This window comes from Canis aureus, chromosome 16 (genome assembly GCF_053574225.1).
Source record: "Canis aureus isolate CA01 chromosome 16, VMU_Caureus_v.1.0, whole genome shotgun sequence".
Classification (NCBI taxonomy): Eukaryota; Metazoa; Chordata; class Mammalia; order Carnivora; family Canidae; genus Canis; species Canis aureus.
Genome location: NC_135626.1, coordinates 60,608,149 through 60,633,285, shown reverse-complemented (window position 1 = coordinate 60,633,285; position 25,137 = coordinate 60,608,149). Strand labels below are relative to the sequence as shown.

General features: G+C 60.7%; 1 protein-coding gene across 2 annotated transcripts in view; it reads left to right on the top strand.

Annotated features, from left to right (window-relative positions):
- The window catches only part of DNAH17 (dynein axonemal heavy chain 17), a 95,837-nt gene that overhangs the window by 27,636 nt on the left and 43,064 nt on the right, over positions 1-25,137 (top strand). For both annotated transcript variants that reach the window (XM_077854427.1, XM_077854428.1), the window contains exons 19-43: positions 2,281-2,463; positions 4,879-5,133; positions 5,917-6,086; positions 6,623-6,845; positions 8,660-8,776; positions 8,860-8,946; positions 9,994-10,146; positions 11,749-11,997; positions 13,815-13,937; positions 15,033-15,380; positions 15,482-15,573; positions 15,879-16,005; positions 16,519-16,671; positions 18,012-18,137; positions 18,227-18,334; positions 18,951-19,082; positions 19,323-19,483; positions 19,790-19,946; positions 21,011-21,115; positions 22,060-22,217; positions 22,552-22,690; positions 22,805-23,032; positions 23,373-23,510; positions 24,425-24,557; positions 24,960-25,087. In XM_077854427.1, coding sequence (XP_077710553.1) covers positions 2,281-2,463; positions 4,879-5,133; positions 5,917-6,086; positions 6,623-6,845; positions 8,660-8,776; positions 8,860-8,946; positions 9,994-10,146; positions 11,749-11,997; positions 13,815-13,937; positions 15,033-15,380; positions 15,482-15,573; positions 15,879-16,005; positions 16,519-16,671; positions 18,012-18,137; positions 18,227-18,334; positions 18,951-19,082; positions 19,323-19,483; positions 19,790-19,946; positions 21,011-21,115; positions 22,060-22,217; positions 22,552-22,690; positions 22,805-23,032; positions 23,373-23,510; positions 24,425-24,557; positions 24,960-25,087 — 3,993 coding nt within the window. The remainder of the gene's footprint in view (positions 1-2,280; positions 2,464-4,878; positions 5,134-5,916; positions 6,087-6,622; positions 6,846-8,659; positions 8,777-8,859; positions 8,947-9,993; positions 10,147-11,748; positions 11,998-13,814; positions 13,938-15,032; positions 15,381-15,481; positions 15,574-15,878; positions 16,006-16,518; positions 16,672-18,011; positions 18,138-18,226; positions 18,335-18,950; positions 19,083-19,322; positions 19,484-19,789; positions 19,947-21,010; positions 21,116-22,059; positions 22,218-22,551; positions 22,691-22,804; positions 23,033-23,372; positions 23,511-24,424; positions 24,558-24,959; positions 25,088-25,137) is intronic.

Below are 25,137 nucleotides of genomic sequence, written 5' to 3'. Positions count from 1 at the left end.
AACGGTGTTATAAGGTCTCCCTTGGAATCTATAGTTTACAGTTCCCTGATGAAAGACCAGGCTATCCTGTTACAAATAAACAGCCGTTAGAACCTGCAGAAGGTGAACTACCTGCCTTGGTTTTAAAACTGAAAGTCCTGTATCCCAGGACCCTCTTTAGGTCCCAGCACTCAGAACTTCAGGTCACCTTAAATCTGCCGTTCCATAAATAGGCTATAGGATACCTAACGGTCCTACCTTGTTGCCCCGGGGCAGTGTTCGCTACTCAAGTAGATGGGGCAGGGGTACCCTCCCGTCAGCAGCATCAGCTACTAACCTACTCGGCCCTCCGAGGGGTCCGTGGAAGTGTTCAGCGTGGTCAGCAAAGAGGCTGTGCTGGTTAATTTCATCCTGGCATTCTCCAGCATTTTCCATGGGGGTGGGGCCTCATCCCCACCCCCCCGGTGTCTTTCCCATTACGATAATTCCCAAATGATTTTGAATACTGCCAGTAGGAGAAGATCAAAGGTCCCCCATCCCACCTAGCGCACCCGCAGGAAAGATGGTGGGGAGGACAGCAGGATGCCCTTGTACAAGCTGCAGAGGATGGATGATTCATGTCTGAGCCCAGCTCACATGACACCAGATGAGCACAGACCCGAAATTCTACGGATGAAAGTCATCATTACTACCGACTATAAGGTTCACCAAGCAGCCCACAATGATGCGAAGTGTCAGCAAGTTAAGTCATTAGTAGTTAATCGGTGGCAATCAAAACATGACGGATGTCCTGATGACAAAATGTCATTCTCCCAAAAATCCCGGAGAGTCCCCATATCTGCAAGTGGCCCAGCAGCAGGAGCAGACCCCTGAGTGAGAGGCTTTAGAAAAGGCTGGGCATCTGAGTTTGTGACCATTGACCTTCCTTTTTTTTTTTTTTTTTTTTGGACCATTGATCTTCTGTACCAGTTAGCAGTTCACTTGGCCACTAGGAAACACCATCCCTTTTGGTCACAGAGAAAACCAGTGGGTTCTCGAGTCAACCGCCCACAGGGCCGTCATGGGACTATGTTTGGAAGATGAGCAGCTGTGGAGTGGATCTCATGGCCACTTGTGGGCCTCGGCCCATACTTTGAGGATCACCGGTGTGTTAGGCTAACCTCCCCCAGGTCACCTGACAAATGAGGCGGGCACCCTCAGCCTCGCAGCCTCGCGAGGGGGCTCCAGGGACAGACAGGGTTACAGTGAGCACCTGCTTTACGAATGGGATCCTCCCGTGGACGTGAGCGTTTGTCCTTTCTGGAGCACAGCGAAAGCCAGCCTGCTTCCTGTTCAGCTCCAGCCATTTTAGGGGCTCAACTAATTGGCCTGCAAGGCAATTTTGCCATGAAAATAAAACATAAGAGAGAGACATTAAAAAGATCACGATGAAACATGAAAAAATTAATATCAATTTCTTCTTTCATGAAGAGAAGTGTCCGTTTTCCAAATGCTAGAGTGCAAATTGGTAACTGAGCCCGATACTGTGCCATGACCGCGTCCACACGTTCCTCCCTGGCATATTGTCATGTGTACGTCCACCGACACCCAACGTTCTATGGGAAATAACGAGAGAAGGCTGACGCCGTCACGCTTCTGTCACCGAGGCTTGTTGCATGGTGGCCGACGCGTGCTCAGCTCCCAGGATCGTCTCACGTGCAACCCGGCTGCACCCGGTTTTGTCCGTCGAGCCCACGCACCTAGCTGTGACCCGCCATCGTCCACCACGAGGGCGAGCTGGGATTGATATAACCCGGTCCTCATCGCCGGCACCTCCGAGAACTTCGTCAGTGGAGACACGGAACCAGACTGGTTGTCGACCGGTTATTTCATCTTTTAAGGCGAAATTGTCTTCCTGTCAATGAGTCACGGGGCCAAGATGCTCGTGGGGGAGCCGCCTAGCACCGTGGACGTGAGGGTGGTGCTCTCCGGAGCAGCCGTGACCCCATGGCTCGCGGCGGGGCTGCCCACACCTGGGGGTGAGCCGGCCGGCACCCCTGCGCCTCCCACGCGCTGAGTCCTCACAGCAACCCCGGGGCTCTGTTCTATAAAACCATGATCCTCATTTCATGTACCCGGGAACCTGGGGGCCAAGTGCCCGGCCTGCTCTGGGCCCTGTGGCATGAGCGCGGTTCCCTGAAGCTTGCTCAGGGGTCCCCTGGGGCAGTGCGGGGAGGCCCTGGGGTCCCCCGAGACAACATCAGGGCCCTGGGAGGGCTTCCACCGAACTCAGGGCGTTGACCCCGGGCCGGCCTGTTTCAGGAGAGCGTCGCGCCGCTGTTTGAGGTCTGCATGGAGCTGGGCGAGGAAGGGCTGGTCTTCCATCCGTCCCTGGAGGTGGGCGCGGACCATGGCTTCCTGAGGCTGATCGAGGGCCTGATCAACGACATCTACAATGCAGCCAAGCTCATCCCCCGGCTGGCCAAGGGCCGGGTGAGCTACAAGGTGAGTCGGGGCCCGCGCCACATGGGTGGTGGCTCCCTTGTTGCGGCTTCTTCCCAACTCAGCGGCGCCCGGTCACTTACATTTTACGTGCTGATGGTTCCGAGCGTGTGATGTGTGACGAGGTCCCCAGGATGACAGGCTGCGTTCCCCTCCCCAGAGGGGCTCCTCCCCGGTCGGCATGGTTTTCTTTCCCGTGGACGCGCCCCCGCCCCAGCCGGATGGCGAGGGTGCGCTCTTACCCCCCGTCCCTGGCATCGCGCTTGCTTCTACAAGTTCAAGCTGTGGTCCCCTCGGCACGCGGGCATTTTGGCAAACGGGCCTTCGCTGGCTTGTGCGTCCAGGTACCGTGGACGCAGTAAACAACCTCAGCAAAACACAGAGCAGATCCTCGGACGCGGAAGGCGTAGGAAGGGCTGCCTCCCCAGAAGGGAGGCCTGAGGAGGCGTGTGTGCCAGGGCATGGTTTGTGCAAGAGTGAAACAAAAACTGGAAGGGACCGAAGTGCCATCCAGCAGGGGAGCGTTCAGCAGCCTCCGGCCCATCCGTCCGGGGGCATCTGGACGAGGCAGGGGTGGGAAGGGCTGGCGGCAGGTTATTGAGTGTCCATCAAGTCGGAGAACGACGTTTAGAAGACGGTTTCATTCATTGAAACGAACAGAAATCTGACTTTCTCTAGATACGCTCCTAACCGTGAGGACCGCTCACGTCTGGAAACAGGATGGGGGTGGGGAGGGAGCTGGCAGGGACAAGGGGGTGGCAGGGGTTTTTATTTCAAACACTTCTGCGCTGCTTGAGGTTTGTGATAACAGGCATGAATTATTTGCAATCAGTACTTACAGCAGGAGGCTCTGTGCTCTCAGGGAAGAAGGTACATGTGCACACGTGTGTGCATGTGTGTTTGTACACACACGTGATGAGCTGAGTGCACAGAGGAAATATGCCCCAGCATCAAGGACCGCTTCCCAGAGGAGCTGAGTTTGGGTCTTAAAGGGTGGGAAGGGATTTCCAGGCAGACGGCGTCAGGCAAAGGCAATGGCTTGAGGACTTCGTGGCCACACAAAGGGGATGTGCCTCGACCAAGCGTTCCAGGGTCCAGAATAGAGCTTGTCACCAGAGATCAGCTCAGGGATGGACGTGGGACCCGGTGTGCTCCGGTGTCCGGAGCTCCTGCACCTGCTGGTGAAGACACACGTAGAGGAGGTTAGAGCTAAGCAGAAGGGTCCGCTGACCAGGCCGTACCCCAGCCTGCGCACACGGCCCCCTTCTCCGGTCTCGTTTGTGTCTGTGGGGTCTTAATCTGTGGAGGTGACTGGTGCCAGTGTGGAGAGCCAGTGCCATCAGGAGAGAAGTTACTGCTGCTCCCATAGGATCGAGAGGCCTGGCAAGCAGGGCAGGGCCACAGGGGTCACGGCAGGTGCAGGGGTGCGGTGAAGGGAACGCCCAGGCCGGAGCCTTTCACCGAGGTGGGGGCGGGCATCCACAGGAAAGGCAGGACCAGCAGGGGAAACAGCTGAGGACTAGCCAGTTGGCATCAATGTCGGCAACTCTGGGCTCCAGGGTCACCTGCCGGGAGGTGGGGTGGGGATGTAGACCCAGGGCGGGCTGGTGTGCAGGTGAAGGGTATGCGCCCTTCGGGGCCCTTCTCTCCTTCAGGATGGGCTAGTCCCCAGACGGGCAGGGTCTCCCCAGCCAGCACGAGCTTTTAAGACATCAAGGCAGCTTAAGATACAGAAAATAAAAGCCATAATTAACACACACGCCCCCACACCTCGAGACTCTCCAGTTTCATGAGTCATTGAGTTGCCTTGTTGCATAAACCAACTTGGGTCGGGTTTTCTGTGGCTCAAAATTCAAGATTCTGTCCAGATCAGGCCTTCCCTGTTCCCTGCTCTAGCCGCTCACAGCAGCTTCCCTGAGGTCCTCGAGCACCTGCTCCCTCCCAGCGCAGGGCCTTTGCATGTGCTTTGCTGCTTCTCTTGCTCTTTACGCACCCGTCCAGGGGTTCCCAGGACAATGGTTCCTCGGGGAACACTCCCCGACCTCCCGCCAGCTACACGTTAAAGCAAAGCTTGGCGTCAGTGACTGTTTGAGGAACGTCTGGCCCCATGCCTGGACCGCCACCCTCCACGTGGCCAGTGCCCACCCCTTTGCATGCACACAGCAGGTGCTAAGTTACTCCCGCACGAGCGAGTCGGTGTGCGAGCCACCCCGGGGTCGGCGGGGCCAAAGCCACCTCCCAGATAATCTCACGGGAGAGCCCGGCAAAGCGGCAAATGGCTCGGTTTTCCACCTTGAGAGGTTAGCAGCGCCTCCGCGGGGCAGAGGGCCGCCCTCCGGGGTGCAGAGCTCGGGTCGAAGCCTGTTCCCCAGGCAAGACGCTGGCTCACCTGCGTGCCTCTCCCCTGCTCCCTCGCAGGCAGACCTGGAGGACATGACGGACCTCATAGAGATGCGGGAGGAGATGTCCAACCTGGTCATCAGCGCCATGAAGGAGGCCGAGGAGTACCAGGACTCCTTCGAGAGGTACTCCTACCTCTGGACGGACGACCCCCAGGAGTTCATGAAGCACTTCCTGGTCTACGGGCGCGCGGTCGCCCCCGAGGACTTGGACCACCGCGCCCAAGAGGCTGTCCCCAAGACGCCACCCAACCTGGCCCAGTTCCAGCAGCAGGTGCGTGTGCGGGCTTCCCGGGGGGTGGGGGGGCTCCCTGGGCTCGATTCAAACCTTGGGGATGTGGTTTTTAAATGTGGGTTTTATCATTATTCTGGTCTGGTGCCTCCCAGCAGGGCAAGGGACTGCCATGGGAGAGAGCTTGGGACTCCCAGGGTCCAGGAGGAGGGGGCACACCACGTCCCCACGGGGCCTAGGGGGATGGCCCAGGGTCGGTCCTGGGGCAGAGGGACAGAGGGACAGAGGGGCAGGAAGGCGGGATCCACAGCCCGCATTGTGGCTTCCACGGGAAAGGAAGGACCAGCTAGTGGGAATCCTGTCGGTGGGCTCCTGGGTGTAGGGGTGGCCCCTCGCTGCCTGGTCCCAGGCCCTGGGGGATTAGGACAGGGTAGTTGGGGAGCAGGCTCGGGGTTAGTCTGTGGATGAAAGGCAGGCCCCCGGGGGGTCTCTCTCCCAGCCCTGGGAGAGGCTGTCCCACCAGGGGCAGCAAGGCCCCGGGTGCCCGAGCGTCGGACAGATAGGACACAAGAAGACAAGTACCTCGCACGCACACCCCCCTCCCCACGCACGGGGGGAGAGGCGCCCGTGAGCAGGAGCCACCCACCCGCAGGGAGACGCCGCCCGGGGGGGGGCAGCTGGCAGAGCGTGAGGAGCCCCGGCATCACCCTGACCGCGGTCACCTCGAGCTTCTGGCCTATTCTTCAGATTGCCGGAGCTGGGGATGGGCTGCTGGGGCGCGGGGGTCCCCGCCGCCTGACGGTGAGCAGCGGCTCTGTTTTCCAGATCAATTCCTACGAGAAGCTGTACGAGGAAGTGTCCAGGTGTGAGAACACCAAGGTGTTCAACGGTTGGCTTCAGTGCGACTGTCGCCCCTTCAAGCAGATGCTCCTCAACACCATCAAGCGCTGGAGCTTCATGTTCAAGCGACACCTGAGCAACCACGTCATCAGCAGGTGGGTGCCGGGACGTGGCCCTTCCTGCCGCCACCCTGACCTTGACCTCGGCCGAGGAGAGCCGGAGAACAGGCCTTCATGGTGTCGGTGGGGCGCTCCTCCCGGGCAGGCCTGGGGGTGAAGGCCAGGTGTAGAGGCCAGCAGCCCCCTGCCCCGCATGGAGGGTAGGTCCCAGGGGGCAGGGGTCACCTGGCTGTGAGTGGGACACCTGCTTGTCGAGCATCTCCATGCCTGGGGTCCCGGCGGTGGCAAGGCAGCCCGACATGTCGCCCGTGGGCCAGTGACTGCGCGGTCGGGGCCGTGGGGGCACGGGCCCCGGGGAGTGCCGGCGGGGAGGCCAGTGGGTGGAGCTGGGGCCCTAGGGCCGGGGTCAAGAGCAGGGGTCCTGAGGCGGACGGGAGCTCTCCCTTGCTCGGCAGGGCCCCGCAGCGTAACCGGGGAGCCCCCATGCCGGCCGCCTCCCCCGACCAGGGCTGCCTCACCACGCGCCCCCACCAGGGAGGGTGACACCCTCACCAGGGCCTCTTGCTCCACAGCCTGGCCGACCTAGAAGCCTTCATGAAAGTCACCAGGACGGGCTTAACCAAGACCCTCAAGGAAGGGGATTACGACGGTCTCGTGGAGGTGATGGGGCATCTGATGAAGGTCAAGGAGAGGCAGGCGGCCACCGACAACATGTTCGAGCCCCTGAAGCAAACCATCGAGCTGCTTAAGACCTATGGGGAGGAGATCCCGGAGGAGACACACCTGAAGCTGCAGGTGGGCAGCAGCCGGCGCCACGCCGTCCAGGGCAGGGGCGGGGAGCAGCCCAGTGTTGGGAGACGGTGGGGGTGCCATCCAGGGGCTGGGGGTGGGGAGCAGCCCAGTGTTGGGGGACAATGGGGATGCCATCCAGGGGGTGGGGGTGGGGAGCAGCCCAGTGTTGGGGGGACGGAGGGAGGTGTTATCCAGGGGGTGGGGAGTATGGGAGCAGCCCAGTGTTGGGGGATGGTGGGGGCTGCCATCCAGGGGGTGGGGGTCAGGGAGCAGCCTAGTGTTGGGAGGCAGGGGAATGCCATCCAGGGCAGGCGGGGCAGGGGAGAAGGGAGTAGCCCAGTGGGGGGGGTGGAGGGGGCACCCAGGGAAGGTGGAGGGAAGTCAGCTCAGTGCCTGGGAACCTTCCAGGGAAGGTTGGGGGAAGCAGCCCACGGTTGGGGGACAGTGGGATGCAGTCCAGGGTGGGGGGCAGGAAGCAGCCCAGTGCCGGGAGGTGGAGGGGGCGCCCAGTGCTGGGGGCCCCCTCGCAGCAGGGGTGCAGGTTCCTGCAAAGGAAGGGACGGCGAGCCGGTGGTTCCACCATTGAATTGTTGGATTACCAAGGCCTTCACATCCCATGGCCCGAGGACGGGCCCACCCGGGGTGCAGGGGACCGGGACAGGGAGCAGGGTCAGTGGAGGCCCTGGGCCGGGCAGGGGCCGGCTGCTGCGGGAACTCCCCAACCGGAAGGTCCGAGTGGCAGGCTGACCAAGCAAGCTGGGCAGGACGAGGGCTCCAGGCTGCCTTTGCCCGCCCGTCACAGCTAACGCAGGGTCCTGAAGCCCCCGCCCGCCACCCCCTTTCTCTGCTCTCCACCCTGCTCTGGATCTGGGCCGGGACCCTGGGGCAGACGGGGTGGCGGGGGTGTGGGGTGGGGACAGAGGGGCGGGAGGCACTGCCCGGGGCCCTACTTTGGAGACAGCAGAGTTTGCAGCCTGTCACGGGGCTGGTGGCCGCCCTGTCACCCTGCCCAGGGGCCAGCGGATGGTGCGGATGTGAAGTGTGCGTGGCCCGGCCCAGGGGCGACTGGTGTGAAATGGGCCTTGAGAGGTACCGCCGCCCACAGAAGGTTAGCTGATGGTAGAGGAGAGGGAAACACGAATCTTTTGTGGGAGAAGAATTCATGGGCTGGGATTCTTTTTCTTCAAAATATTTTATGATCAAAAGTCCAATATCTGCTCAAACGTGGAGAACTTAAAAAGAAACACACACAAACATGCACGTGTGATACACCTGCACATGCATACAACACCTTCACACACATTACAATCATACACACATGACAGATGCACGTGCAAGTACATGGGTGTGCTACTCGTGTATGCACGTGTGCATGCACACACACAAATGTGTACGTGCGATAAGACACCTGCACATGCACACGCACATGAACATCTTACAATCCTACACACACGACACATGCATGTGCAGGTATGTGTGCATACCATACTAATGTGCACGCGCACACTGCACAAACATGCGTGTACAACATGGACATCTAACATACGCAAACACACGCATACAGGTGCACAGGAATCAGGTTAAAACAGGGTGAAAACGGACAATTTGCCGTCTGGTTCACAGAGACATGCCGAGGCGGGTTTCCCGGTTCAGGGGTCCAGCGGCAGCTGCTGCAGAAGGCGCCGCCCTGGGGACGCTGGGGGGGGCCACAAGGGACCCCATGTGCTATTCTTGCGACTCCCTGCGAGTCGTAATACTTCATGACAGAAAGTTCTTTAAAGAACGGACAAGGGAAGGGTCCCTGCGCGTCCCCGCAGGAGCTGCCGGAGCAGTGGACCAACACCAAGAAGCTGGCCATCCAGGTGAAGCAGAACGTGGCGCCGCTGCAGGCCAACGAGGTCAACATCCTGAGGCGGAAGTGCCAGCAGTTCGAGGTAGCGCAGCCCCGGGGTTGGGGGCCCCTCCAGGTGGCCGCGCCGGAGCCCAGGGCGGGGGTGACCCAGCGCTTCTCCGGCAGCTCAAGCAGCACGAGTTCAGGGAGAAGTTCCGGCGAGAGGCCCCGTTCAGCTTCACGGACCCCGACCCCTACAAGTCCCTCAATAAGGTGCGTCACCCAAGGGCATGGCGCCCTCCCAGCCCTGCCCCAGGCTCCCATTCCTGGCCTTGGGGCCCGGCAAGTGCCCGGTGTCCGCGCCAGCCCTGGCGTCCCGGACCGCGGGGCCCCGCCGTACCTCGGCCCGCCCCGGCCCCATCACGCCCCGCTTGGCACTCACCTGTCGTCTTCCCTCCCTGGCCACCGTGTGCCCGTGGCCGAGCCCCGCCAGGTCCCCCTCTGCTCCTGCTGCCATGTCCACAACTGGCATCCAACATGCAGGTGCCACAGGCTGGGCCTGACAGCCCCTCGGGCTCGGGACCGCGGCCTCCAACGGAGGAGCACGAAGACCCCGGTGCCCTTGGGGTCACCCACACGTGCCCTCCCCCAGCCTCCGCTCCCCGCATGGCTTCGAAGCCACTGTTTCCGAAGACCCTTCCTGCTCTTCAGGGTCGTTATCTCACATCGCACCCAGTGGGGGGGTGAGTGGCCTCCCCCTGAGCCCTTGGGCCCCGGACTGGATTCTGAAGAGACCCAGCGTGAGCTTGTTTATGATCAGGCCCGTGCATGGAAAGGCCTCTGGGAGCCGCCCGCACACGCGGGGAGCCACCTGCGCATCCACGCAGACACTCACCGGCTCCACGCCGAAGCACCTGCTCCACTCACCTGCTTCGGAGTGACCCTTGCTTCCCTCCTCTTATCTAGACTGTTCTCATTTTCAACGCAATCATGCATCACCTACATAATGCTTAGTAATGTAAAAAAAAAACAAAAACAAAAAAATCCCAGGAGGTGAGAAAGGAGCAATCTCGAACCTCTCAGGAGGAAATCGGGCATTGGTGCAGGGTCCGTGAAAGTCACTTCTGGTGCCTGAACTCCCAAAGCTGGAGGGCCTGGCCACGCGGCCGGACGCAGGGGCAGGCGAAGGCGGGAGGGAGAGGGTGCTGCTGCGTCCCCCGCCAGGAGGACAGCTGCCTCTGGGCGGTGCCCGGGGTCGGGGCACGGCTCCGGCACTGAGCGCGAGCCCCGCTCTTGACTGCCCCCCTCGCCTGCCTCCAGCAACAAAAGAGCATCGCGTCCATGGAGAGCACCATGGAAGCCCTGTGCAAGTCCGGGAGCCTGTTCGAAGTCACGGTCCCAGACTACAGGCAGCTCAAGGCTTGTCACAAAGAGGTCCGCCTGCTGAAGGAGCTCTGGGACATAATCGTCATGGTGAGGGGCACGGCGGGGACGGCGGGCCCGGGGTGGGCGGGGTGGGCCAGAGGAGGTGCTCCCAGCATCCCCGGCCGCTAGGACGCTGCAGTGCAGCTGACGGAGGCGCCCCCTCTTCTTGGATGCCAGGGTAGCGCACGAACGCTGCTGGCTCCGGCCGGCCCCTCCTCCCGGCTCCCCCATTTTCAGAGAAATGTTAGCTCTCCCCTCTTATTCTCTTGAATGAACTTCAGAATCTCCATCCAACCCCCCCCCCCAACAGAAGCCCACCGTGGCTTCGTCCGGAACCGGCTCTCCTCCGTGAGCTAATCTGGGGAGAGCTGCTCTCACGGGGCCCTTCAGGCTTCCCGCACGGAAGCACGCTGTGTCTCCGTTGGTCTTATTGTCCAGGAAATCACAGTAAAATATGGAAAACGTCTTCCTTCTGGCCACACTGAGCCTCGCAGTCCCTGGGGTCACGGGCTCCGTTACAGTCGCTCCTAACGAGAGAGGACACAGTGGAGCCTCTTGACGCTGACTTTTCCACAATTAGCTGAACTGGAGTCTCTCGTGTAGGAGGGACATTCCAGGACGCAGTCGGCAAAGCCAGAGAGGACGGGGGCTGCCCATCCCCTTGATAAACAGCGGTCCACCCGGACTGGAGAATAAAGCCCCCACATTTCCCAGGAGGTGTAGCCATAAGCATTTACTGCCAGAATATTTCACAGAGGATCCTCCAAAACAAACTGCCCAGGACACTTTTATGATAACAGGATAGAGAATAAGCTTAACCCCAAAAGAGCCGCTGATTCAATGCCTACGGGGCGATTAAGGTTTCGTGTCTTAGTGTCTTCAAGACAGGTGTCCTATAAACACCCGCACCTCTTTGTCTTTACGGAGCAAGTACGCTTGGCCAGCCCAGGCCTCGGGCCTCAAGCACCTGCGCCAACGATCTCATTCCATCCATCCCAGGCTCACGTCCATTCTCAGCCCGCACCAAACGGAAGACTCCAGGCTTTGTGGTCGTCTGTCTCCACTGTCCATAGGGTTCTTCCCGGGGAGATTCTGTGTCTTTGAGTTTTTTCTAGTAGAAAAACTCACCATCAGTCAGTATGAGCGAGACTACTCCGCACCGACAAACAGCCCTGAGAGAACCTCCGTGTAGCTAACAGCAGAAGTGTATTTCTCTTTCATGCAAAGTCCACATGGGACTGGTTCCACGCAGCCCTTGGGTGGCTCTGCGTTCCAGGCTGTGGAGCCACACACGTTCCCACGACTGCCACGGCGGGCAGAGCTCTGGGTCAAGCACTGGCAATTACGTGCTTCCGCCCCGAAGTGCCAGGCATCACTCTGGTTTCCCTGGTCGAGGCGGGTCCCATGGCCTCACCAAGGAGTAGAGGGGCCTGGGTGCTGGTGAGCAGTAGTGGCGCCCTCCATGGGGTCGGCCAAAACCTATTTGACCGGCTGGCTTCTGAGTTGTATCTTTACAACCAGGAGCTTTCCTGGCTTGTGTCCATGCACCCTAGCACCCGCTGTTAGTGGTTCCCTGTACCCGCCAGGAGCCGCGGCAGTCAGGTGACACGGATGTCTCCCCCAGGCCCTCAGTGAGTGTTTCCACCTCAGGTGAACACCAGCATCGATAACTGGAAGACCACCCAGTGGAAAAATATTAACGTGGAGCAGATGGACATAGATTGTAAGAAGTTCGCCAAAGACGTGAGGTCTCTGGACAAGGAGATGAAGAGCTGGGACGCCTTCATAGGGCTGGACAACACCGTAAAGAACATGATCACATCCCTGCGCGCCGTGAGCGAGCTGCAGAACCCCGCCATCCGGGACCGCCACTGGCAGCAGCTCATGCAGGCCACCCAGGTACCGCGATGGGCGGCCCTTGGCTGATGAAGCTGGGTGCGAGCGAGGCTGGCTTCGGGCGCCTGTGAGCTGGGGCGGCTGCCCCTTGGGGCGCTGTGCCCATAAGGCCCCCACGCTGGGTAGAATGCTCTGCTGTAGCCATCTGGAAATTCTTCATGAGTTTTTAAGATTTTATTTATTTGAGAGAGAACCTGAGCATGGGGGAGCAGTGGCAGAGGGAGAAGCAGACTCCCCACTGAGCAGGGAGCCCAATGTGGGGCTTAATCCCAGGACCCTGAGATCAGGACCTGAGCCAAAGTCAGACGCTTAACCGACTGAGCCACCCAGGGGCCCAATCCTTAATAGTTTTTTAACAAAGAGCCCCATTATTTTCATTTTGCACTGGGCCTCGCAAATTATGTAGCCAGTTTCGGTTGTAGATGGATTGTCCATAGGGTTCAGGAATTTTGGCTTGGATGAACATCTCCCCTGGCCTCCCCCATGCACCCCAGGGGTACAGAGCCCTAGTGCCCAAATTTTCCCAGGAGTATCCCCTAATGAGGGAGGTGTTCCTGGCATCAACAGCCCTAGGAGGCAAATAGGAACACTCCCCACCATCAGTAAACGTTGAACAAAACTTTATTGAACAGCGCAGAGGCCCCACACAGGTGCCAAGGATACAAAGAGGGAGGGAAGCAGAGGAAAGCGCAGCACGTGTGATCATGTTCGGGATGCCCAGTGGGGTATTCAGCAGGGATCCTGAGAGTTTAGAGGAGGCTTCAGGAGCATGTGGAGTGTGGCTTGAACCTGGGGAGAGAGGAACACAAGACAAACAGAAGGGCTGTCTGCAGTCCTGAGTACTGAGACCACAGCTTTTCCAGACCGCTGGCCAACCCATGTGTCCCAGCGGGGCGCCCCGGGAGAGACCCCCAGCTGGTGATCAGGAAGCAACTAAAGTGTCCCAGCCGAGGACTTAGTGAAACCCAGGCAGGTGTTCTCCCCAGTGTGATTGAGAGACGCTCGATTGTATCAGTTAGTTAAGCCAGTTTCCGCGGGGGCTCAGGACCGGTGCTCGGAAATGTCTACGTGACAGCGAGAATATAGGCGAGGGAGAGAGGAAGGGGTGTGAGGACTGGGCGGCACTATGCCAGCACCTGGTCAGCTGTGCCCGCTATGAACACAGCGTCGGTAGCGTTAATTCCTGAGCGGGTGCATTAGCACCTGGCGCTGCCGCTACAGAGAACCACAATCTCGGGTCTTAAAACCACAGACGTGTTTTCTTTAATGGCTCTGTGGCTGGAAGTCTGAAATCAAGGTGTGGGCAGGGGTCCCTCCCTCTGAAGGCTCTTGGGGACAGTCCTTCCCTGCCTCCTCCAGCCTGTGGTGGCCCCGGGCATCCCTTGGCTTGTGGCAGTTTCCCTCCAGACGCTGTCTCGGCGACCGCGTGGCTTTCTTCTGCATTTCAAATCCGCACCCCCTTCTCTTGCAAGGACTGCTGTCATTTAGGGCACACGCAGACGATCCAGGGGCGCTCATCTCAAGATCCTTAATATCTGCAAAGACCCTATTTCCAAATAAGATCACATTCTGAGGTCTGGGTGGACAGGAATTTGGGAGAAACACTTCAAACCACTACAGGTGGGCTCTACTATTACACAGTGTTACCCGGAGGAAAGGCGAGTCTTAGGGAAGTAACTCACCCAAGTCATGGAGCCAGTAAAGGGTGACACAGAGCCCCCCTTGTGGCCCGGATTACTCACTAACTGGCCTCTCCACCAAGGACAAAGACAGTGTCCAGTACAAATGACCTTACATGAACATGCCTATTCCTCCCCCAGGTGAAATTTGAAATGTCAGATGAGACCACGCTGGCAGATTTACTGCAGCTGAACCTTCACAAATATGAGGACGAGGTCCGAAATATCGTTGACAAGTCTGTGAAAGAGTCTGGGATGGAAAAGGTGTTTTTTTGTTTGTTTGTTTGTTTGTTTTTATTTTTTTTTATCGACACCCAAATGTGTTCTGTATGGGATGATGCTGAAGTGAACCCGTGAGCCCAGCACCTATGAGCATCTCATTTCTTGTAGGGTCCGGTGGTCACTTAACGCAAAAACAAAGATCAGTGGACTTTTCATAACTAAACCATGACAGAAATCTTGTAAAGTAGTTCCAGAATTTATTACTGAAAAAAGGAATATGGCCCTGTCCCCTGTGTGCAGTCGTACGCACATTTAAAAATGCCCCAAACTCTCTCCTCTCGTGGAGCACCCTTGTTTGTGACTTTGGAGAAGAGGCCGAAGGAGGGAAGGCAGGAGGACTGGCCATCAGGGTGGATGATGCACCACCGGCTGGGGCAGTCTCAGGACGCAGGGAAACACGGGAGGGCTCCTTCTGCAATTCAAATCTCTCCCCTCACCTGTTTGGTGAGTGTGAGTCATCACATTTTGGCTTTCTTCTCCACCCCCCCCCCCGCCTGCTTTTTTTTTTTAACAGCCTGATTGAGCTGTAATTCACATACCATATGGTTCATTCATTTAACGTGCCCAATTCAGTGGCTTTTAGCATATTCACAGATGTGAGCGACCATCACAGGGTAGAATTATTCAATGTGAGAGCATTTTCACCAACTCAAAAAGCAAGCCATTCCCTCTAGAAACCCGCCATCTTCCCATATATCCCCATCCCACCTCTAGGCACCCACTAACCTTTCTGTCCCTACGGACTTGCCGATTCTGGACATTTCATATAAATGGAATCACACAAGAGATGGCCTTGCCTATCTGGCTTCCTTCATGCGGCGTAATGTCGTCAAGGTCCATCCGGGTGGGAGCCTGAGTCAGAGCTTCATTCCTTTTTATGGCTGAACTGTATTCTGATGACCAGTCCATTTTTTCTGTTCATCTGTTGACAGACATTTGGGTCGTTTCCACCTTTTGGCAATTGTCGATGGTGTTGGTATGAATGTTCTGGATTTCTCAAAGCAGGGCTTCATTCCGGGTCCTTCTCAGCCCTTCATGCCAGACGCCGAGTGACGTAGTTTCTGTGTCCCCCGAAAGGTGCTGAAAGCCCTAGATGCCACGTGGTCCACCATGGAGTTTGAGCATGAGCCACACCCACGCACGGGCACCATGATGCTCAAGTCAGACGAGGTGCTGGTGGAGACTCTGGAGGACAACCAGGTGCAGCTGCAGAACCTGATGATGTCCAAGTACCTGTCCCACTTCCTGAAGGAGGTGACAAGCTGGCAGCAGAAGCTGTCCACGGCGGACTCGGTCATCTCCATCTGGTTTGAGGTCCAGAGGACCTGGAGCCACCTGGAGAGCATCTTCATCGGTTCTGAAGACATCCGTGCCCAGCTACCGGAGGACTCCAAGCGCTTTGACGACATTGACCTGGAGTTCAAGGTGAGCAGAGCCTTCTCCCTCCCCCTGGGCATTTTCAGAAATGGCTACTACGCCAGAGAAAACACGGCCACTAACATCCTGGGGGGCCTGGCTCCTTCCAGGCCCTGATGGAAGAGGCGGTGAAAACGCCCAACGTGGTGGAAGCCACCAACAAACCCGGTCTCTACGACAAACTTGAGAACCTGAAGAAAAGGTGGGTCCCCACACCTGTCCAGGTGAGATGTGTCCTGGCAGCAGGGACCTGAGCCATCAGCCCCCGCCGCCCAGGACAGGGCAAACTCTCCTCCCTGGGAGCTCGTGCTCTGGGCCACATGGTGTCACACTGGCCACACAGCGTGTCTCCAGCCTCAGAGGGATGCCCGCACGGCGTGTCAGATTCGAAGGTCTGAATTAAACCGGGGCTGTGAACAACAGACAGGTGCCTCCAGGGCTGTCGCCCAGCGCGGGCAGGATGGGCTGCAGAAGGCCTGGACAGCCTCGGTTCCTCCCTCCTCCTAGCTTGGCTGTGTGCGAAAAGGCCTTGGCGGAGTATTTAGAGACCAAAAGACTGGCTTTCCCGAGGTTCTACTTTGTCTCCTCGGCTGACCTCCTGGACATCCTCTCCAACGGAAATGACCCCGTGGAGGTAGGTGGCCCCTGGTATTTTGAAGGATAGGCCGCCTCCCCTCCGCAGGTGGCCCCATGCTCACCCCCAGATGAGCAGATGTCTGGCTAGCCCTGGCCGGTGGGAGGCATGTGCGTGGATGTCCCTGTACCACCTCCACAGGGTCATCCACGCCAGAAACCACCGGGGGTCCTGCCATGACAGAGAGCCTCCGTGCCTCATTTTCCTCATCTGGAAAATGGGTTAAATGCCAGGGACTTGGTGATGCACCACGGATCCAGGGCCCCAGAAGCCAAGAGGAGGCTCTGCTGAAAAGAGAGAGGGGTTAACTAACTAGGCGAAGGGAAGACACTCTATTTTATTTGAATCATAAACTTGCAGGACGCACCAGGAGGGATGCACGGGGTGGCCCAGGGAAAACAGGCCCAGGGCCTGGGACAGAAAGACCCTTAAAACCACCTGAGGAAAAGCCACCCGCACGCCCCCTCTGAGGGGCTTACAGACTCGGCGCCCCCCTCCCCCGCCCCTCCCCAGGTGAGCCGCCACCTGGCCAAGCTGTTCGACAGCCTGTGTAAACTCAAGTTTCGCCTGGATGAGGAGGAGAAGCCTCTCAAGTTCGGCCTGGGGATGTTCAGCAAGGAGGACGAGTATGTGGACTTCGACCAGGAGTGTGACCTCTCAGGGCAGGTGAGTGCCGGGGGGCACGTCCAGGGTGACAGTGGGCGACCGCGCAGTGGCTGTCGGAGGAAGCCACTCGTGCTCTGGCAGGGGTGTCGTCGCGGCCACCCCAGCCCGTGACTGTCCCTCGATCCGACAAGCGCTTGGACTGCTTCCATATAGAATTTCCAGCACAGCGTGACCCACGCGGTCTGGGCCGAGTCTTGAGAAAAGCACAGAGAGAGAAGGAGGGGAGGGGAGGAGGCTGCTGCACCCTTGCCAAGGAACCACCGAGTTCTAACCCCTGTTCAGAATAACGGGCTTTATTTAGGGCTCTGACTTACCAGAGAGGTCTCCTCACCCCAAGCCGCCCCGTCCCTTCCCCAGCTGCCCGCGAGGCTGCCTCCTGCCACCGACACCATCTCCACGACACCTCTCCCCATCTCACCACCAACTCAGCAGCCAAATCGACTTTGACATTATCCTTTTGTCCTTTAAAAAAAAAAAAAGATTTTAACCTATTTATTCATGAGAGACACAGAGAGAGGCAGAGACACAGGCAGAGGGAGAAGCGGGTTCTCCGAGGGGACCCCGATGGGGGACTTGATCCCGGGACCCAGGATCAAGCACTGAGCCACCCAGGTGCCCGGACGTTGACATTATCCTAAGCGACATGTAATTTGGAGAGAAGTCAGCTGGGGACAAAAGGAAAATCTCATGCAGAAAACTCGAGCTTCAGAAGCGTGGGCACCGAGAGCTCCGGGCTGGTTTGCTCTGCGTGGACGGGGCTGGTGGGCGCCGGGACGAGCCCCGTCATCGCCGTGTGTCGAGACCCGCTCCCTGCGCTTAGCTCCCTGCAGACGCCACCGCAGGCCACCGCACTGTGTTCACAGCTGAAAAGAAAAACCAAGCCGATTATCCTGCTTGGCTTTTCCCCCAACCGGTAGTGACTAGCTGAGGGTTCGTATTTTAAAATACAAAGGTGGCTGGTCTGCAAGTTCGTCCCCACGTGACCATCCCGGACGCTGAGACCAGGCACCCGAGGAGCAGTCCAGAACCCGCCGGGGACTCGAGAGGACAGATGCCGCGTCTCCCAACGTCAGCAGCGCCTCAGGGGCTCAGACGTAGCCTGTCTTCTCTTCTAGAATTTTCTCTGGGTCCCCTCCCTTGTCCGCCTAGAACTATAGCGCTGCACACACGAACGCCGGCGCAACAGGTCGTGAGGGCCACCACCCGGCTGCCCAACCGCATTTTTCAGTGGGTCGCTCTTACTGCTCCACGAAAACCCTGACCCTTCGACCCCGGGGACGACAGCGAGGGCAAACGGCGGCGCTCGGGGCCGGTGGCGTCAGTGTGGCTCCCGTCCCCAGGTGGAGGTCTGGCTGAACCGCGTGCTGGACCGCATGTGCGCCACGCTGCGCCACGAGATTCCGGAAGCCGTCGTGACGTACGAGGAAAAGCCGAGGGAGCAGTGGATCTTCGATTACCCGGCGCAGGTGCGGGGCTGGGCGGGGGCGGCCACGACAGAGAGCAGCCACGTGCCGGCGGGGACTGTCGCGTGGGAGGTGGCGCCTGTCTGTTTCAGGTCGCGCTCACGTGCACCCAGATCTGGTGGACCACGGAGGTGGGCCTGGCGTTCGCGAGGCTGGAGGAAGGCTATGAGAACGCCATCAAGGATTACAACAAGAAGCAGGTGCGCGGTGCGGCGCGTGTCACGGGCTCGGCCCACAGAGGCCTCCTCTCTGCGGCTGGGCCTCGGGGTTGCCGCGCTTCCTGTCCGTCGGTCCAGAGCGGCCGGATCTTGGCCACCGCCCCCCCACCCCCCACCCCCGGGGGGTTCTGCCCGAAGGCAACCGCTCTGGAAATACTAAGGAAGGAAAAGCTACGCGTAATGCCACCACCCGGATACGACCACTGTCACACCGTCACGTAGGCTTCTAACCCGTGTGCATGTACCATTGATCCAAACGCAAATACAAACTACCCGCGTGGCTTTCAAATCCCGTTTTGCTTCACACGCACCACCTTCCTGTGGTGGCAGCTTTTCCCACACGCTGTCATCCCCACAGGCTCCCAGGTGTCCCATGGGGGCGGCTCGGCAGCTCACCCCCCCCCCGTTGGGGGATGCTGAGAACCTGTTGTGTGCCTCATTTTTGTAAATGAGAGGGTGACGGTCTTCCTGCCCAGCCCTGAGTTCCCAGGGTCCCGCGTGGGGGTGGGGGCGGGGGCAGGGGCAGAGGCGGGGTGGGGGGTGGGGGCGTGTCGCCGGCTGCACAAGACGTCCCAGCCAAGGTGCCGCTGCTCCTCAGATCAGCCAGCTAAACGCGCTCATCACCCTGCTCATCGGAAACCTCAGTGCGGGCGACAGGATGAAGATCATGACCATCTGCACCATCGACGTGCATGCCCGGGACGTGGTCGCCAAAATGATCACGGCCAAGGCACGAGCCCCCGGGAAGGGCCGGGAATCGGGTCGGGATCTGGCATTGGGGGGGGACCCTAACCCGCGTCGGGGCCTCTCCCCTGGGAGGCGACTGAGTTCCTGGCGACAGCCACGGCCCCGGCCCCGGCCCTCTCCAAGACTCAGCCCTGGTGAGCAGCCAGGCGGGAGGGCGGACGAGGAGGGCGGACAAGGAGGGCCTGCCCCGGGTGTGGCTCCCACGCTCCCGCCCCGCCCGCAGGTGGAGAGCGCGCAGGCCTTCACCTGGCAGTCCCAGCTCCGGCACCGCTGGGACGAAGAGAAGAGGCACTGCTTTGCCAACATCTGTGACGCCCAAATCCAGTACTCGTACGAGTACCTGGGCAACACGCCGCGGCTGGTCATCACGCCGCTCACGGACAGGCGAGGGCACGCGCCGGCCTCCTTGGCCAGGGTCCAGACTCCCCCCTGCCCCTGCCAGGCACCTGGCCTCGGTGCCGTGTTCTTATGTCACCCCGACACTAGCGGTGTGGTCGTGGGGAGTTGCTCAGCCTCTCTGGGGGCCAGCACCGCGGGGGTGCTGTCTCCTGAATCCACCTCACGTACTCCCGCAGCCTGGCCCTCGTGCCTCCCTGGCGCCCCGTGGGTGTGATGTCCACGCAGCGCGCGTGGAAGGGAAGGGGTGGCCCTGGGGTCCGCGCACACGGGATAATCAGAGGCCCCTCGCAGGTGCTACATAACCTTGACCCAGTCGCTGCACCTGATCATGGGCGGAGCCCCCGCTGGCCCTGCCGGGACGGGCAAGACGGAGACGACCAAGGATCTGGGCAGGGCCCTGGGCACCATGGTGTATGTCTTCAACTGCTCAGAGCAGATGGACTACAAGGTACGCCCCACCCGGGGGGTGGGGGTGCTGTATGTGGCGTGTTCTAGACGCCTGGACACCAGGTGACCTGGGGCAGGAGGCATCAGTTTGCAGCCAGTGTCCACCCTGGGGTCGGGCTGAGCGGTTGTGTCCCTGCCAGCGGTCTGGGGCCCCCGGGATGCTGGGGCCTCATGGACGTGCCAGTGTGTCTAGAAGCAGCTCCCAGGGTCCAGGAACCCAGCCCCGAATGTCCTGTCCCGCCCTTGAAGGTAACCTCCTCCCAGCGTCCGTTCCACACTCTCTCCAGGGACAGAGTGAGCACCTCTGTGGTGTCCGGTGTGGGGTTTCTGGGTGAAAGTGAGTCCAGGCAGGCTGCAGAGGGAGCCAGGGGACAAGCCAGGCCCCAGTGGCCCCTGGAGACCGTGCAGCGTGGTGCCACGGGGACTCCTGGGGTCCACAGGGCAGCCTCTGTGGGAGGGCGGGGGGTGGGCCTGGGGTCAGGAGCCCGGGCCTGCAGGAGGCCTCGCATCCCCTCCCCACCCGCATGTGAGCCCCATGGCCCAAACCCTGAGGCTGAGGTGGGGCCAGCTGCCCCTCCTCTGGGTCAAGACCACAGACCACACCAGCTTCTGATGTTCAGAAAATCATCCCAGGAGGACTTTAACCACTCACCTGGACTCCCCCATGGAGACACTGGAGAATCCTCATCGCCCAGCTGAGGACCGGAGACCACACAACCGTCTAGAAGGAAATCTCACATGCACACACCCCCCCCCCCCCATCTTAGAGAGAAGGCCCCTCCCTGGTTGCACGAGAAAAGTTCCTAATTTTACACGAATGCACTTGTCCGACCGTCCAGCTCGGGGGCCAGGGAGGCCCCCACCCAGAGGGGTCCCGGGGCAAGGCTGGGCTCCTCCTGGCAGCCAGTCCCCGGCGGCACGAACCGCCCCCCCCCGGGGAGTGGGCGCCGGCCTGACCCTCGGTCAGCAGACCGTGAACTGTGACCCAGCCGAAGGGGCAGGTGGGGCTCCTGGCGGGACCCGGCCGGCCCTCCGAGCCCCTTCCTCCCATCTCACCCTTCCTAGTCCTGTGGAAACATCTACAAGGGCCTGGCTCAGACTGGAGCCTGGGGCTGCTTCGATGAATTTAACCGAATCTCCGTGGAAGTCTTGTCGGTGATCGCCGTGCAGGTAGGGTCCTGTGGTCTGCGGTCCCCGGCGCGCCGTGCCGTGAGGGGTGGTGTGGCACAGACGTGAGAGCCCCACCCCAGCCCTGTCCTGGATGTCGCCGCTACGGGCGCGGGACGGTTACTCCTCCTCGCAGGGCAAGGACGGAGCTCCTTGCGACGGGTGTCGGCGAAGGATGCATGAGACAGCGGTGCTGGGAGGACAGGGAGGGAGGGGATACGCCCGTGGGCTTCAGGGACCTGGTCTCCGGCGGGGGACAGCCCGCGCCCCCTGCCGCAGGGGGCCATCTGGCTCACATGCAGACTTTGCGACCAGGGCGGGCTTTAACCGTGGTCGTGGGGCGCCCTCCAGTGGTGGCCGCAGGCTGGCAGCGCCCAGCGGGAGCGGAGGATCCAGTTGGGCCAAGGAGCCCGAGATTCAGAATTCACCCAGTGCCCGAGTTCTTGAAGACGGTTGGACATACGGGGGGTGGCTGGGGGGTGCTCCCCGCGGCCCTCTCGGTGCAGGAGCGGGACCCTCCCCGGCCTCCAGCTGGGTGATGGGGCTCATCTCACATGGTGTCCTGCACCCCCCACAACAGCATCCACAAAGTGGAGAATTACAGGAATTTGGGGCAGAGCAGTGGTTGTGGGGGGGGGCGGGGGGCAGGAGAAGTGGGCACGACAACGGAAGGGGACCTGAGGGGTCCTGGCAGTGACGGCAGTGCCCCCTGACCGCAGTCGTGCAGGACGTTGCTCCCGGGGGACACGGGCAGGGAGCACGCCAGGGGCCCAGGGGCATCCCCTCGGTGACTGCCTAAAACTGCGCGCGAGTCAACCTTGTCTCAAGATTAAGTTTAATGGAAAAGAAAGAGATGCCAGGCAGCCACACGCTCCACCACCAACGAAGGTCCGGCCTGCGGAAGCTGGTCACTCCCGCGCTGACGCGTCTGTGTGCCCCCCGTTTAGGTGAAATGTGTCCAAGATGCAATTCGGGCCAAGAAAAAAACTTTCAGTTTCCTGGGAGAGATGATAAGTCTCATCCCCACTGTGGGGCTCTTCATCACCATGAACCCTGGGTACGCGGGACGCACCGAGTTGCCCGAAAACCTAAAGGCCTTGTTCAGGTGTGTGGGCAGAGGGGACGCTAAGCCTGAGCGAGCCGGGAGCCAGGGAGGAGGCCGGGGGGACACGAGGCTCCTGGGTCGGGGGGTTCCTGCCCCTGGGGGTGGAGGGCAGGGGGGACCCATCGGTGGAGAGTGAGCAGAGCAGGTGCAGGAGAGCAGAGGGCAAGGAGGAACAAGGGGAGGTGGAGAGGGCCCGGGGTGCTGGGACCGGCCGGTGCCCCCAGAATCGGGTGCCGTGGGCCTCCTGGCAGGGGAGGCGTGCACCTAGCTGAGGAGAGGCGGGATGGAGGGAGGGGGCGGGGGAAGCCCGAGGCAGAGCTGCTGTCTCCCCCAGGCCCTGCGCCATGGTCGTCCCCGACTTTGAGCTCATATGCGAGATCATGCTGGTGGCCGAGGGCTTTCTGGAAGCCCGCCTGCTGGCCAGGAAGTTCATCACGCTCTATACCTTGTGCAAAGAGCTCCTGTCGAAGCAGGTGTGCGCCGAGGGCGGGGGTTGGGGGGTGCCCTCGGGGCGCGCGGCTGGGCCCCCACCTCCGACCCCAGCCCGCATGCGAAGGCCTCACAGCGCGCCCCCCCACCCTCCCCAGGACCATTACGACTGGGGCCTGCGGGCCATCAAGTCCGTGCTGGTGGTGGCCGGCTCCCTGAAGAGAGGCGACCCCAGCCGCGCCGAGGACCAGGTGCTCATGAGGGCGCTCAGAGACTTCAACATCCCCAAGATCGTGACCGACGACCTGCCGGTGTTCATGGGGCTGATCGGGGACCTCTTCCCCGCCCTGGACGTGCCTCGGAAACGCGACCTGAACTTTGAAAAGGTAGGGCCAGCCGGGCCCTCGGTCGGGTGGGCACGTCCCCGGCGGGTGCGGCCCTGGGCCGGGAGGCTGCGTCGGGCAGCCCCGAAGCCACGAACGACCGACCCCTGGCCCGCACCTCTTTTGACGCTGGGGTGGGGGGCTCGGGGTCCCGAGGGCCAGGGGGCTTCGGCAAACCCATCCCCTGCACAGAGGCTCAGCAGCATCACCGGCAGCAGGGGGGACACGTCCACCCCAGAGGCCACCGCTCCCCCACCATGCCTCCCATGAGCCCCCTCCCGGACACTGCCCGGCCCCGACACGCGTGCCCAGCGCCCCCTCCCGGGTGCGCCCCACCCCCCAGATCATCAAGCAGAGCATCGTGGAGCTCAAGCTGCAGGCGGAAGACAGCTTTGTCCTGAAGGTCGTGCAGCTTGAGGAGCTGCTCCAAGTGCGGCACTCGGTGTTTGTCATCGGGAACGCGGGCAGTGGCAAGTCTCAGGCACGTCCCCTCTCATCCACACCCCCATCCCTCTGAAGGCCCTGGAGACCACTAGAGACTCGGCCTCTGTCCCCTCCCTGCCCCCGGGGGCGGGGGGCGGGTGGGGAGCAGCCAGCCCCGGGACCTGGTCCCACTGATGAGGCCCTGCTCCTGGTTCTCCTCTCCTCCTGCTCCTCCCTGCTGGACACCAGCCCCCCGGCCCTCTGTGGTCAGCCCCCACCCCCCTCCTGTCCCCTCCTGTCCCCTGCCCCACCCCCACCCTCCTGGCCCCTCCTGGCCCTTGCCATTACCTGGGTGCGTGAGAAGCAGAGGCCATGGCCAGTCTTAGGGGTGCATCTCTACCGTCGGAAGATGCCCAGGCAGCCAGCGCCGAGTGGACGCCCGCAGGGTGGGCGCTGGGTGGGCGCTGGGCTGCGATCGAGGGCACCTCTGACGACTGGTACCGGGGGACACGCAGCAAGTAGCTTTTCAACAGGCAGAGGCTAGGAACCCAGTCTTCCGAAGGACCGTGTAGCTGTGTATGTGTTCTCACGTCTGTACACGCATGTGTACGTGTGCAACGGCCTCAGTGTCCCTAGAAGTCCTCATCTGTGGGCGGAGGACACCATTCTCCCCAAGAGCGCAGCTTGCGCCCCGCTCAGGAGACCAGGGTGGATTTGCCCTCATCTTACCCTGGTCCCGGGCACGCGGCACTCCGCGTCCACACACAGGAGCGTCGGGGTGCGTCACCCCCGGGGCACCTACGCGTTAGAGTTTGGGGAACGCAGATGCCCCCGCATGTCACCAAAGCAGAAGGGACCGCGGCAGGAATTCTGCTCGCGGGTCGTGAGAGGCCTTTGGTGCTCGGGCAGATGGCGCCCCGGGGGGGTGCGGGAGCGGGTCCCGGGCCCCGCCTGAACGGCGACCCCCTCCAGGTCCTCAAGTCTCTCAACAAGACCTATCAGAACATGAAGAGGAAGCCGGTGGCCGTGGACCTGGACCCCAAGGCCGTCACCTGCGATGAGCTCTTTGGCATCATCAACCCGGCCACCAGGGAGTGGAAAGACGGTAATGGGGCTGCGGTGGGGCAGGCTGCGCGGAGGAGGCTCACGCCGGCCCTGCTCACACCGGCCCCCTAGCTCACACCGGCCCCGTTCACACCAGCCCTGCTCACACCAGCCCTGTTCACTCGCACCAGTCCTGCTCATTCACACCAGCTCTGCTCATACTAGCTCTGATCACTTGCACCAGCTTTGTTCACACCAGCCTTACTTGCACCAGCTCAGCTCACACCAGCCCTGCTCACTCGCACCAGCTCTGCTCACACCAGCCCTGCTCACTCATACCAGCCCTGCTCACTCGCACCACCTTGGCTCATACCAGCTCTGCTCACTCACACCATCTTTGCTCACTCGCACCAGCCCTGCTCACTCGCACCAGCCCTGCTCACACCATCCCTGTCACTCACAGGCCTCTTCTCCACCATAATGCGGGACCTGGCCAACATCACTCATGATGGCCCCAAGTGGATTGTCCTGGATGGGGACATAGACCCTATGTGGATTGAATCTCTCAACACCGTCATGGATGACAACAAGGTTCGAGGGCTCCTGGATTCCAGAGCTAACCCCCGAAGCCATAGTGATGG